The 12,947-nt window shown below is 36.9% G+C and overlaps 3 protein-coding genes across 3 annotated transcripts; 1 reads left to right on the top strand and 2 right to left on the bottom strand.

Moving 5' to 3' along the window:
• Window positions 1-2,366: 2,366 nt before the first annotated feature.
• Window positions 2,367-4,937, bottom strand: LOC116123370 (receptor kinase-like protein Xa21). Its single transcript, XM_031409148.1, is given in 4 exon segments — window positions 2,367-2,741; window positions 2,818-3,173; window positions 3,175-4,807; window positions 4,892-4,937. Coding segments are annotated over 4 exon segments (2,376 nt in total). The 3' UTR covers window positions 2,367-2,400.
• Window positions 4,900-5,798, bottom strand: LOC116123340 (LRR receptor-like serine/threonine-protein kinase EFR). Its single transcript, XM_031409130.1, has one exon. It carries the CDS (start codon window positions 5,756-5,758, stop codon window positions 5,048-5,050), a length of 711 nt encoding a protein of 236 aa, XP_031264990.1. The 5' UTR covers window positions 5,759-5,798; the 3' UTR covers window positions 4,900-5,047.
• A 4,196-nt stretch (window positions 5,799-9,994) lies between these two features.
• Window positions 9,995-12,532, top strand: LOC116123418 (ATP synthase mitochondrial F1 complex assembly factor 2). Its single transcript, XM_031409189.1, has 4 exons — window positions 9,995-10,488; window positions 10,615-10,789; window positions 11,340-11,617; window positions 11,814-12,532. The coding sequence occupies exons 1-4, from the start codon at window positions 10,078-10,080 to the stop codon at window positions 11,919-11,921; spliced, it is 972 nt and encodes a 323-aa protein (XP_031265049.1). The 5' UTR covers window positions 9,995-10,077; the 3' UTR covers window positions 11,922-12,532.
• Window positions 12,533-12,947: the final 415 nt, after the last annotated feature.

Raw genomic sequence — 12,947 nt, 5'->3', positions numbered from 1 at the left:
TTATTGAACGAGAAATCGATGACTTTCAGTTGACGTAATTGACCAACTCATCAGGCGAGATCCGTAAAAACTGTTGTTTGTATTTGAGTTGCGAGGAAAGACATGTTCCCAGTTGAGGCGGGATGGTGCCCGTCAGACTCAAGAAGGAGATATCCAGCTACCCTCTCCGGTGACGGCGCCGCAAGTGACGCCGATCCAAGAACAAACAGAGCTACTTGTGGACCAATTGTTGGCCAAAGCCTTGGCAGGATCATGAGTTATATGGCCTTTCGTGCAGAAGAGCTTGCTGATCTGTGTAATATTATTGCTGGTTACTCTTGAAATAAGCGAAACACCATAAAACTGAAGTAGGAAACTGTCATAGTAATGGAACGAAGTCTCCTCATGAAAGTTCAGCAAGTATGGATTTTCTTTTGTTGTACACAAATAGCTAGTCAATGATGGGCTAATAAATAAACAATGGAAAAAATCCAACTCTTTTTGTCCCAATCATCTGGCCGGCTTCTCAGTCTCACTCCTGGTCACCAGCTCTGGAATTAATAATTATAAAAAGAGTAAACACTATTTCCCCCCAAGGTTTGCCTAATGACACTTTCCACCCAAAAGTTTCATAATACCAAATTACCACCCACAACTATTTCCTTTAGTAAATTTAGTTAAAAAGAGGTAAGATGGTCAAAAGTTTATATTAATGGATGGTTCATTTTAAAAAAAATAAAATTAAAATTGAAGCGGTGGGCTAGGCGTTGACAAGCGTCTAGCAGGTAGTTAAACTTAGAAGAAAAACAAAGAAACGATGCTTTTGCGTTTTTGGAAGCAAAACTTTTGGGTTTTGGCTGACGGCTTCACTGCATTCTGGTGATTGTTTACGGCAACGATGAGTGTTAATGACGGAGTAGACAGGGGGGTGGACTTGTGGTTGGCGATTTGGAGTTTGGGTTCGTTTACAGTGTGACAATATGGGGTTGTTATTAGAGAGTTTTTTTCGGCGAAGGACTTGTTTTTTTCGGTGAACGGCAAGTTCTTTGGTAGTGACATTGGTCACTGACTCAGACTTTTGACGTCTTCATCGTTGAGGCTAGTAACGATAGGGTTTCGTTTGCGAGTGGTTAAACTTGTGGAGGACTGGAGATGGTCCTTTGCCTTTGTTGGTTTCGTTTATTGTAGGTTGTATGGAACAAAATGTGTTTTTGTTTTGTTGTTTTCGTTTGCAAATGGGTTAGTGACAGGAGATTTGTTGTTGTTTTCGTGTACATAGGGTTAGTGCTTTATGATTCTCATATACATTTTAGGTTCTTGCTAGTATGAGATCAAGTCACAAAATGTTGTTATGTCCTGCTGCATATAGAAATTTCACAATGTCTCAGAAGGAAAAAACTTTGGATGAGCTGGTGCAGGACAATGCCTTTTTACACAAAAGCTGTAAAAGGACTTGGTGTCAGGTCTTGCCTTGATTTGCGGAGTTGGTTCCCCATCTGGATGTTCCTTCCTGTGAATGTGCAATGAAATTGTACTGAAGGTTGTATTCAATTGTTTCTTTGCCGCTCTACTTTCCAGATCTTATTGATGTTTGTTTAGTGCAAAGTTTTATTTTTAATTTGATTAGTCCAATGATTATTTTATCCACTTAGCTTATCGATACCCTTAAAGGAGGTTCTTTAGGCTGTTCTTGTGCTTTATCGGAAAACATAATTGAGTTTGTAATGTTCCAACTATATAGCTTTTATACGGGTTAGTTAGTTGGAGTGTAATATATTTAAGATATGCTCATATGCATAGTATCAAAGATAAAATGTATATATATGAGGATCCTTTTGTGTATAATTTGCTTATCAAACGGTAAAGATATCCGAGTGAGAGAGGTTTTATCTTTGGAGGTTAAAATAGTGATGATAGAGAAAATTTTTGTGTTTGAACTCGACTTTGGGTAGTACCAAAATATTAACTTTAGGTGAGAAAGTATTTTTTTGGGGGAAAGTGTTATTAAGCCAAACCTGGTTGGGAAAAAGTGGTTTAGTGTTATTAATTTGGCGGGTAGCACATTACTGAAGTTGTACGCCTCCCTGGACGACGTGAGAGCTGATGCAAAAAGGGAAACTTAAGTATCTGTCAATGCGAATGAATGAATGTAGACGACAATGGGGATAGATTCGTTTATTGAAATTTGATATGAAATGGGAATATTCAGTTTTAATTTTGCAACTGGGGCTCCTCCTTTTCTTGATTCCAATTTCTCCGTTATCCATAGCACTCCTCTTCTTCTTATCTCTTTATCTTATCATACCTTCATACTTGGAGAAGATGGTCCATCTTCTACAAATTTCAAAATTGACGCCTACGTGATTGTGACAAATTCATTTTTATAGCTTGAATGATTTGATACATCATAACCTTTTGGTATTAGCTCAAAGTTACTCTAATTTTCACCAGTCTACTAACTACATTTTTCATGTCGATCCTGTTCTCAGGTAAATCTGCTGTGCAATCCATGGCCAAATTTAAGATACATAACAAACATTCTTCCCTTGAAGAGAAGTCCATCTCCTCTCTGCTTGCCAAATCTCTGTCCACAACTTCAATAATGGAGTTATCTGACAATGACTCACCAATCCAACTCCTCAAGCACGTTTCTCCATCGAATATTTCGTCAGTTGGCCTCTTTCTTGTGAATGTTTCCATTAGTAAAATACCATAGCTGTAAACATCACATTTTCTTGACACTTTTCCTTCTCTTCCGTACTCTGCGGATGACACAACAAATTAATAAACCAATAATGGCAGAGAAAATTAAGCAAGAACAGATTAAACTACACAAACCTGGTGCCATGTAGCCAATTGTGCCAAGGGTTTGAGTAATTTGCATCACAGACTTTTCTTCATCTAAGAGTTTCGCAATGCCAAAATCACTGAGATGTGCAACCATATTTTCGTCTAACAATATATTGCTGGGTTTTAAGTCACAATGAAGTATGGGAGTTGAATAATCAAAATGGAGATATTCCAATGCTGAAGCAACGTCTATCATGATGTTCAACCTTTGAGAAAAATCCAAGAAATAGTTGTTAGAATACAAGCATTTCTCCAGGCTTCCGTTAGGCATGTACTCTAGCACCAGTGCTTTAAAATCTTTGTTTGAACAAGTGCTGATGATTTTGACGGGTTTCGATGACGATTACTTCACATTCACTGTCAAAACTCTTAAACGCTTCTTCAAGTTGTTGGTGAAACACCTTTATTGCAATCTCCATACCATTGGAAAGTCTTCCTTTGTAAACTGAACCAAAACTCCCAATGCCAAGTAGGTTACTTTCGCAAAATCCATCCGTTGCTTGCAGAAGTTCTTGGTAAGAAAATCTTCTCCATAGCGGTTGGAGTGAAGTATCGGCATCATTGGGCAGCTTTCTGATCCTTGTTCGATACCATAGCAACCCAATTATGAGAGCCAAGACGATTATTGTTAGCACAATGCTCAATGGCAAAACAATTCGTAGAAGAACTATTCTTGTCCTTGATTTCCCAAGAGTGCTAGTTTTGCACGGTGGGACTTGAAATTGGGTTGAACCGCACAATGCCAAATTCCCTATGAATGATTCAGCTGAGAAGTTTGCAAATGATCCTCCTTCAGGAATCTGTCCTCGTAGTTTGTTGAAGGAGAAATTCAGATATTTGAGATAGATGAGTGCCTCTAATGACACGGGAATAACCCCAATGAGATTATTGTTGGACAAATCCAAGAACTTCAAGTTGGTTAAGCTGCCAAATGATTCAGGAATCGGGCCTTCTAATGTATTATATCTTAAGGAGAGTGATTGCAGATCTTTCAGACCTCCAATAGTGGTTGGTATGCCACCTGATAAATGATTCCTGGATAAATCTATTGTTGCCGCAACTTTCAAACTTCCAATATCTAATGGAAGAGAACCATTCAGAGAATTTGACGACAAGTTAATGAACAACATGTCTTTAAGATTCCACAACGTGGAGGGTATAATGGAAGTTAACATATTGGATGTTAAAGAGAGACGTCTTATCGAAGTGAGATTACCTACACATGCAGGTATAGATCCGGAAAACTTATTATTGCCTAAGAACAAATCAGCCAGTCTAACCAATTGACAAAGGTCATCGGGGATGGTTCCTTCTAGATTGTTATTTTGAATTCTCAAACCTTGGAGTTTTTGCAATCGACCAAATGTAGTTGGCGTTGATCCATTGAATTCATTGTGGTCTAAATATAAAGCTATTAAGTTTTTTAAGTTGCCAATTTCTTCAGGAATGTTGCCTCTAATATTGCAGTCGCCCATCTCTAAATACTCCAAGGAAACAGAAAGATTTCCTATGGACCTGGGAAGGATACCATTGAGTGGATTGATGGATAATATTAGTTTTCTTAAATTCTGACAATTTGTCAAAGAAGAAATGAAACTCAAACCTGGATCAGAAGATGTCAAGGCATTATCAGGTAAGTATAGGCTTAGAAGACTCCTTAAGTCACCAATTTTGTCAGGAATAGAGCCTGAGAAAAAATTTCTACCCAGGTCTATCATAGACAGCCTAGACATATTAGAGATGGATGCAGGAATTGTGCCGGTAAAATCATTGCCCGCCAAATAAAATCTCTCAAGTTCTGGAATTCCAGAGCCTATGGTTGATGGAAGATTTCCTGAGAGTTTATTCCCATCAAGGGCAAGTTCTTTCACTGTTGACATATTGAAGATTGAAGCCGGAAAAAGGCCACTGTGGTTGTTACTTGGAAGCCCCAAAACTTCAAGTGTACGTAGATTACCGATTTCATCAGGTATCTCACCTGCAATAATATGCGAGAAAAATATTTGAGCAATTCAAAATTTGTTTGTTTATGTTAATAAGCTTTAGGATCGAAGTACCTTACCTCCGAGTTTGTTATAGCCAAGAAGTATCCATTTAAGCTCAGTCATGTTCCCAATTTCTTTCGGTATGGCTCCGGTAAAATAATTGTACGACAAGGACAAATATTGGAGTTGTTTGCACTTAGACAAAGTGGCCGGTATTTCGCCGTCAAACTTGTTTATTGACAAGAGAAACAATTCCAAACTCGGAAGGTGATCGAAATAGCCGCCGGGACTTCTCCTGATAATCCATTCTGAACGAAATCAAGACTTTGTAATGAAAGCATGTTGAAAAAGATGGAAGGGAAGGAACCAGACAGCTGATTATCACTGAGATCGATCTTTTGCAGTGAAGAAACGTTGAAGATGGAAGAGGGAATGCTGCCTGAAAGCTGGTTTTTACTAAGATCAAGCATTAGCAGTGAAGTTACGTTGTCTAGAGATTTTGGAATTTTCCCCACAAAGTTGTTCCCTTTCAAACTCAAGCCTTGAAGTTTCGGAAAGGACCCAAACCATAATGGGATCTCGCTGTTGAAGTTATTGAACGAGAAATCGATGACTTTCAGTTGACGTAATTGAGCCAACTCATCAGGCAGAGATCCGTAAAAACTGTTGTTTGTAATTTTGACTTTTGCGAGGAAAGACATGGTTCCCAGTTGAGGCGGGATGGTGCCCGTCAGACTCAAGAAGGAGATATCCAGGGCTACCACTCTCCGGTGACGGGCGCCGCAAGTGACGCCGATCCAAGAACAAACAGAGCTACTTGTGGACCAATTGTTGGCCAAAGCCTTGGCAGGATCATGAGTTATATGGCCTTTCAGTGCAAGAAGAGCTTGCTGATCTGTGGTAATATTATTGCTGGTTACTCTTGAAATAAGCAGAAACACCATAAAACTGAAGTGAGGAAACTGTCATAGTAATGGAAGAACGAAGTCTCCTCATGAAAGTTCAGCAAGTATGGATTTTCTTTTGTTGTAACACAAATAAGCTAGTCAATGATGGGCTTAAATAAACAATGAAGAGACTGATATGGAAAAAAATCCAACTCTTTTTGTCCCAATCATCTGGCCGGCTTTCTCAGTCTCACTCACTGGTCACCAGCTCTGGAATTAATTAATTATAAAAAGAGTAAACACTTATTTCCCACCCAAGGTTTGCCCTAATGACACTTTCCCGCCCAAAAAGTTTCATAATACCAAATTACCACCCACAACTTATTTCCGTTAGTAAATTTAGTTATAAAGAAGGGTAAGATGGTCAAAAGTCATTTATAATTAATGGTAGGATGGTCATTTTATTTTTAAATAAAATTTAAAATTGAAGCGGTGGGCTAAGGCGTTGACAAGCGTCCAGGCCAGGGTAGTTGAACTTAGAAAGAAAAACAAAAGAAACGATGTCTTTTGCGTTTTTTGGAAGCAACGACATTTGGGTTTTGGCTGACGGCTTCCACTGCATTCTGGTGATTGTTTACGGCGACCGATGAGTGTTAATGACGAGGTAGACAAGGGGGGTGGACTTGTGGTTGGCGATTTTGGAGCTTTGGGTTCGTTTACAATGTTGACCATCATGGGGTTGTTATTAGAGAGTTTTTTCGGCGAAGGACTTGTTTTTTCGGTGAACGGCAAGTTCTTTGGTTAGTGACAGTTGGTCTACTGACTCACGACTTTTGACGTCGTTCATCGTTGAGGCTAGTAACGATAGGGTTTGCGTTTGCGAGTGGTTGAACTTGTGGAGGACTGGAGATAGTCCCTTTGTTGGTTTCGTTTATTGTAGGTTGTATGGGAACAAAATGTGTTTTTTGTTTTGTTGTTTTCGTTTGCAAATGGGTTAGTGACAGGAAGATTTGTTTGTTGTTTTCGTGTACATAGGGTTAGTGCTTTATGATTCTCATTGTACATTTTCAGGTTCTTGCTAGTATGGGATCACGGTCACAAAATGTTGTTTATGTCCCTGCTACATTAAGAAATTTCACAATGTCTCAAAAGGAAAAAACTTTGGATGAGCTGGTGCAGGACAAGTGCCTTTGTTACACAGAAGCTGGTAAAACAGGACTTGGTGTCAGGTCTTGCCTTGATTTGCCGAGTTGGTTCTGCAATCTGGATGTTCCTTCCTGTGAAGTGTCCAGTGAAGTTGTACTGAAGGTTGTATTCAATTGTTTCTTTGCCGCTCTACTTTCCAGATCTTATTGATGTTTGTTTAGTGCAAAGTTTTATTTTTATTTTTAATTTGATTAGTCCATATGATTATTTTATCCACTTAGCTTATCGATACCCTTAAAGGAAGTTCTTTCTAGGCTGTTCTTGGTGCTTTATCGGAAAACATAATTAAGTTTGTAACGCTTCCAACTAGTATAGCTTTTATACGGGTTAGTTAGTTGGAGGTTAAGATATATCTAAAGATATGCTCATATGCATAGTATCAAAGATAAAATGTAATATGAGGATCCTTTTGATTGTATAATTTGCTTATCAAACGGTAAATCAGTAAATCACAATGCAAAATTGTTGTAGAGTGTAGACATTAATTGTTATTAAAGTTGTATCATTTGTTCCAAGCTGCACTCGTTTTGGTAGAGGTGAATTTGAGGTGATTCTGAGTGAAAAATGGCTTGTTTTTTACTTGCTTTGGTTGGAATTTTTTTTTTTTTTTTTTTTTCTGTTGTGTAAAATTGGTTAATTATTTGTATACTATATGTATTATAAGTTTGTGAAAATTCTGAGACTAAGTTGTTGAGTTAATCTGTTTTAGGTCATAACCCTTGGAGATCATCAAGGTTTTAGAGTATAGGAAGCACCAGAATTAAAGCTTCATGTTCATTAACAACCATGTTTGTCACCCACCACAGATCGAATACTGGTCATATTTTTGCTCGATGAATATATCACTGATCATAAATTTATGGTGACATGTAAGGAGATGGAAACTTAATTGACTTTGATATTTTTTAATGAGATTTTTTACAATGACAATGAAGTGATTTTAACTCCATTTTGTGATTAAAACTTGCTTGTTTATTTACCTATATTGAAGATATTTGTATTGCATTCCCAATTGCTTTTTTTTTTTGGTTTCAATTCAAGGAATTATATTGTAATTTTCAAATCAGTACTCTTGCTAGGTTTTAATTGATAAAATTCATTATATAAATGTGAGCTTATTTTGCGACAAACACAGGGACAAAATAGTAATATTAACGACTCCGTTTGGTTCACTTTTTTGTATTTTTTAGAAAAGTTTTTTGAAAAAAGTTAAAGAAAGTTGAATTGGGCGGGTATTACGATGTAGGATTTAAAAATTAATAAAAATACCTCCTATGTTTGTTTATTTACTAAACACCCCTATAATAAAACTTTGAAAGTTAACAAAAACACCCCCAATCCACCCAGTGAATAATCACAGCTGGCCACCACCGCCGGAGGGTGGCTGGAGTCGCCGTATCGGCACATGGCCGGCTGGATCTTGCCGGTCGTGCACCGATATGTCCTTTGTCGGCTAGATCTATGGCTAGATCTGGCCATTGACGGCCAGATCTGGCCGCATTTGCTCGTCAACGATGGCCAAAGATACAGCCGTCGTTGATGGTCAACGACGACCACATGTTGGCCGTCATTGACGTCTGGTTACGGCCAAAGATGTGGCCGTCAACAGCCAGATCTTTTGCCTTAGATCTGGCCTTTTCCGGCTAGATCCACCGTGGATCTGGCCGAAAAAGGCTAGATCGGCGCACTACCGGCCAGATTCAGCCGGTAGTGCGCCATTATATCAGATTCCGGCCAACTTCCGGCAGTGGTGGCTGGAATCTGGTATAATGTAGGTTTAGGAGTGTTTTTGTAATTTTGAAAAAAAAATTTAAGGGTATTTAATTAAAATAACAAATTTAGGAGGTTTAAAAAAAGTTAAATAATATTGGATAATATTATGAGTTTTTGGGCATTTTACGGTTTACCTTTTTTGGGAATACTAATAATAGTATTCCCAAAAACCAACCAAACGGAGCCAACTACTTCAAAATTTTAAAATCTCAACTGTTATTGATTGATTTTAGCATTAGGGACAAATTAGTAATTTTTACAAATAGTTGGGGGTATTGAATTACACAATTAAAAAGGGTATTATGGTAATTGGCTGCATATACTAATAAAAAATTTTCCAGTCAAACTGTTAAGAGCATTTCCGTCTTCACAGTTAAAATCAATGTATTTAACGGAATTTACTAATGGAGCATGACCTTTGGGTGGTAATTTAGTATTATGAAACTTTTTGGGCGAGAAAGTGACATTAAGGCAATTCTTGGGTGGGAAATAGTCGTTTACTCTCTATAAGAAATATTTACTATCTCAAGTCTAAATTTAGTTCTTAATTAATGGTTTGGTGTTAGTGTGGATGCGAAGAGAAGACCAATTAACTTGAAAATGTAATTGAAATGGATGCTAATAAAGACTTTCTATATTCAATTGGGAAAATATATAAAAAAGATTAAAATTGTTCTTGGTTACGATATCCCTTGCCGACCTGCATTCTAAATTTCTAATAAATGTGAAAATTAATCAAACTGATAAAAGGATTTGGACTTAATCACTAGACTACAAAGGATGTCCTTATAATTAAAACTTTTGACTTGGTTGGTTATCATTCATGTATTGCCAAAGAAATAGCAATGTTATAGTTACCGAATAATGCGTATTGAATTTATGTATTGAATGACCTGATATTATCATATTTTCTTAAAAGAAATTTATAATTAATCAATGATCAAGATAACGTTACATCATTCGATGCATGAATTCGATGTACATTCTTCGATAACTGTATTATTTTCCTTAAGAAAAATCGACTCCAGATTAGTTGAGTTTTTGTATAAAATGGAAGAGGAGTGAGGACGCAATATCATAATAGTGACAAATATTATTTATATAATATATGTTATCAAAGATTTTATCTTATAAATTATAAATAATTAAATTACCTTTCAATTCACACTGTTACCAAAGACATTTGTTTCCTTATTAAGAAATTGCTGACTGTAATACGTTAATTAAAGGGTAGACTTGGAATTTTCTATTTTCTGTTTTATTAGTTATTAACAAATTTAGAACATCACATTTTTTACGGCTAAAATAGGCGGAGATCATGTTAGTTTACGAGAATCTGAAATTTGATTTCACAACCCTAACAAAATTCATCTGCCTTAAACCCTGGGAAATAAAAAATGGCAGCTTCACTGTTAATTAAAACCCTAAGATCCATAAACAACCCTAATCCCATTAAAGCTCTCGCCGGTTCTTCTATTCGCCACCTCTGCTCCGTCGCACAAGCTGAGCAATCCGATGATTCATCTTCTTCCTTTACCTTCTCCCCCTCCTCCAGTGGAAATAATGACGAAATCTACATTAAGGGGCCTAAGCAAGAGACGGCTTCTGTGACTATGCCCATGTCGTTTATGACGGGGTCGATTGCGGGCAAGAGGTTTTATGAGCAAGTGAGTACTAGAGAGGCTGATGATGGGAATGGATGGACGGTGATGCTCGATTATCGGACTCTGAAGACTCCATCAAAGAGGCCTCTTAAGCTCCCGACTTTGGCCTTAGCTAAGGCCGTTGGTGCTGAGTGGGAATATCAGGTGTGTTTCTATCTTCATTTCTTGTTTATATGTCACACTGAAGTAGGATTTTATTTATTTATTTATTTTTATTTTTTTATGTGCTTATGTTGTTGAAGTTGTGTAATCAAGTGTTAATTATTGTAGCAAATAGATGGGGTTAGACCCTTCACCATGCCACTCATGAAACTTGCGTGTACTGCCCTGGAGAGAGTTCCTCTAACTCGCCCAAAAATCATTGACCATTTGATGAAGAAATTTAATCAAGATTTAGTCTTTTGCCGCGCTCCTGATGATAATGATCTCACAAGTGTTGTTCATGGTAGGACGTTTATGTGCCTACTGATTAATTTCATATAAATCATTATTTTGCATCTTTGATTTTGTTAAGAACACTGAACTATTATCATATATTTATGCAAAATATAGCAGATTCTTTATTGCAATTACTTGTCATATTATAGTTTTTTTTTTTTTTTTTTTTTATAGTTTTTTTTTTTTTTTTTTTAAAATCTGAAATTCATTCTCAACGTATAATTTGCTTTATATCCATTGATTTGCCAAGCTAAGAATTTGAATTCTACAAGCAAAATCACTTTCGATTTGCAATATGACTCTGCCTTTACTTATATATGGAATGAGTTCTTATTAGTTTTCCATATGTGGTTTGGTCTCTGAACTATTTGTGAGGGTCAAGCATCTCTATTAATTGATGGAGTAGCGTCCACATTTTCCTGTTTTATAAGATGAAATTCATAATTTAGTCTCTTGCATGATATTTATATGAGATGGGCTGGTTTTAAGATATTAGTATATGGATTGATTACGTTAGGGTGGATATTTACCTTACCAGCTCCTTCAAATCTTTGCAGAACGTCAGGTGGAAAAAATTGATCCTTTGCTTAATTGGCTAGAATCAGAATTTGGCTTTAAGCCTGTTGTGTACTCAAGCTTTTTTGGTGGAAAGCAAGAGGATGGTCTTATAAAGGCTGTAGAAAACCTTCTGAAGAAAACAGATGACTGTGAATTGGCAGCAATTGATGCAATTACTGCAGCAGCACATTCTTTAACAATTGCTATTGGAATTTTTCGTGGAAAGTTGCAGATTGAGGAAGCAATTGAGTTAATCAGACTTGAGGAAGATTTACAGGTGCTTGTTAACTGAGTTACTTTTTCCTCTCTTTCTTCTCTCTCTCTCTCTCTCTCTCTCTCTCACACACACACATAGACACTCACATAGAGGCACAGACATTTTGAACCTTGTTTCAACAAATATGTTTAATGTGTTAACATTTCTCATCTAATTTCAACTTGTTCTTCTGAAGCCTTCTCTTTTTTCTTTGTAGGTTGACAGATGGGGTCTGGTTGAAGGTGGGCACGATGTCGATATTGCTGATCTCAGGGTGCAAATCTCATCAGCTGTTGTATTCCTTGGCCTTTCAAGGAGGATTTAATTTCTGTGCATCCATTTCTCTCTTTTAAATTATAATTCAAGAGCTAGTGTTTGGCTACTATTACTCTGTTGTACATCTAGAACTCGGCTTACGACACTATAAAATTTTGTGAGAGTTTGTTGTGCGGTTGATGGAATAATTGATTGTGGAGGTAGGCACTCAGAGAGAAGCCTTATGCTAAATAACAGAAAATTCATGGTACAAGGTTTTGCTTTTCGTCGAGGCCATAGGAAAATATACTATAATCTTTTTGGTTCAGTTCATGGATGCACCAGGTCAAGTACAAGTGATGCCTGGCAAAAACTCTGTAATACCATGAATGCAATTTGTGCTACTTTGGATGCTAATTTAATTTAGGCATTCATCAGAATATCAATGGTCAATGCTAGCAGTGATCAGTGCATGTTTGAAAAATTGAATTTAGTTTAAAAATTTATAATTCTTTTGGCCTTAGAATGTTGATGATTATGGTTGATGTACAGCATTCATGCTGCATACATTTTGAGAAATACAGTGCTTCATTTTTATCACTTCTGTGTTGTGCTAGGACAAAGGGTTTCTGTAAAGCGTTGAGGAATAGTCCACACCTTTTATAGAACATACAGAAGATTAATGGATGAATTATCATGAAACACCTTTGTTGTATTTGGATGAACTAATCACGATTCACTAAGTAAATTTGAGTAGTTTTGCAACTTTTGCTCATCCTATATAGTTATTTGATTTACATTTTGAAATCAATCCTCTATTTACTTTGGCTGGGAATTTTTGTCATGTATTTGTTATTTGCATAAAGCAGTGCATAAGGAGTTGTGTTGATCAATAGCAACGGCATATGAGCAGCAAACAGTACTCGGTTATGCAGGTTCACCAATCTCGCACTCATTCTGAATCTTGAAACTTTTTTGTTATATTTTCTCATCATTTTGGTGGTTGTGTTACTGTCCAACTGCCATTTCCTTTCTGTTTCCTAGATAAATACCGCTTTGCATCTTAATAAGCATAAAAAATTCGGTTGAAGCTTCC

Source organism: Pistacia vera, unplaced genomic scaffold, assembly GCF_008641045.1.
Source record: "Pistacia vera cultivar Batoury unplaced genomic scaffold, PisVer_v2 Contig142, whole genome shotgun sequence".
NCBI lineage: Eukaryota > Viridiplantae > Streptophyta > Magnoliopsida > Sapindales > Anacardiaceae > Pistacia > Pistacia vera.
This window is presented reverse-complemented; position numbering and strand designations above follow the sequence as displayed.

Excerpts from the sequence above, each read along its gene's own strand:
- LOC116123340 (XM_031409130.1), bottom strand. The coding sequence starts at position 5,758 with ATGGTGTTTCTGCTTATTTCAAGAGTAACCAGCAATAATATTACCACA.
- LOC116123418 (XM_031409189.1), top strand. The coding sequence starts at position 10,078 with ATGGCAGCTTCACTGTTAATTAAAACCCTAAGATCCATAAACAACCCT. Across the intron at positions 10,489-10,614 it reads GTGCTGAGTGGGAATATCAG|CAAATAGATGGGGTTAGACC; the intron begins GTGTGTTTCTAT and ends TAATTATTGTAG. Across the intron at positions 11,618-11,813 it reads GACTTGAGGAAGATTTACAG|GTTGACAGATGGGGTCTGGT; the intron begins GTGCTTGTTAAC and ends TTTTCTTTGTAG.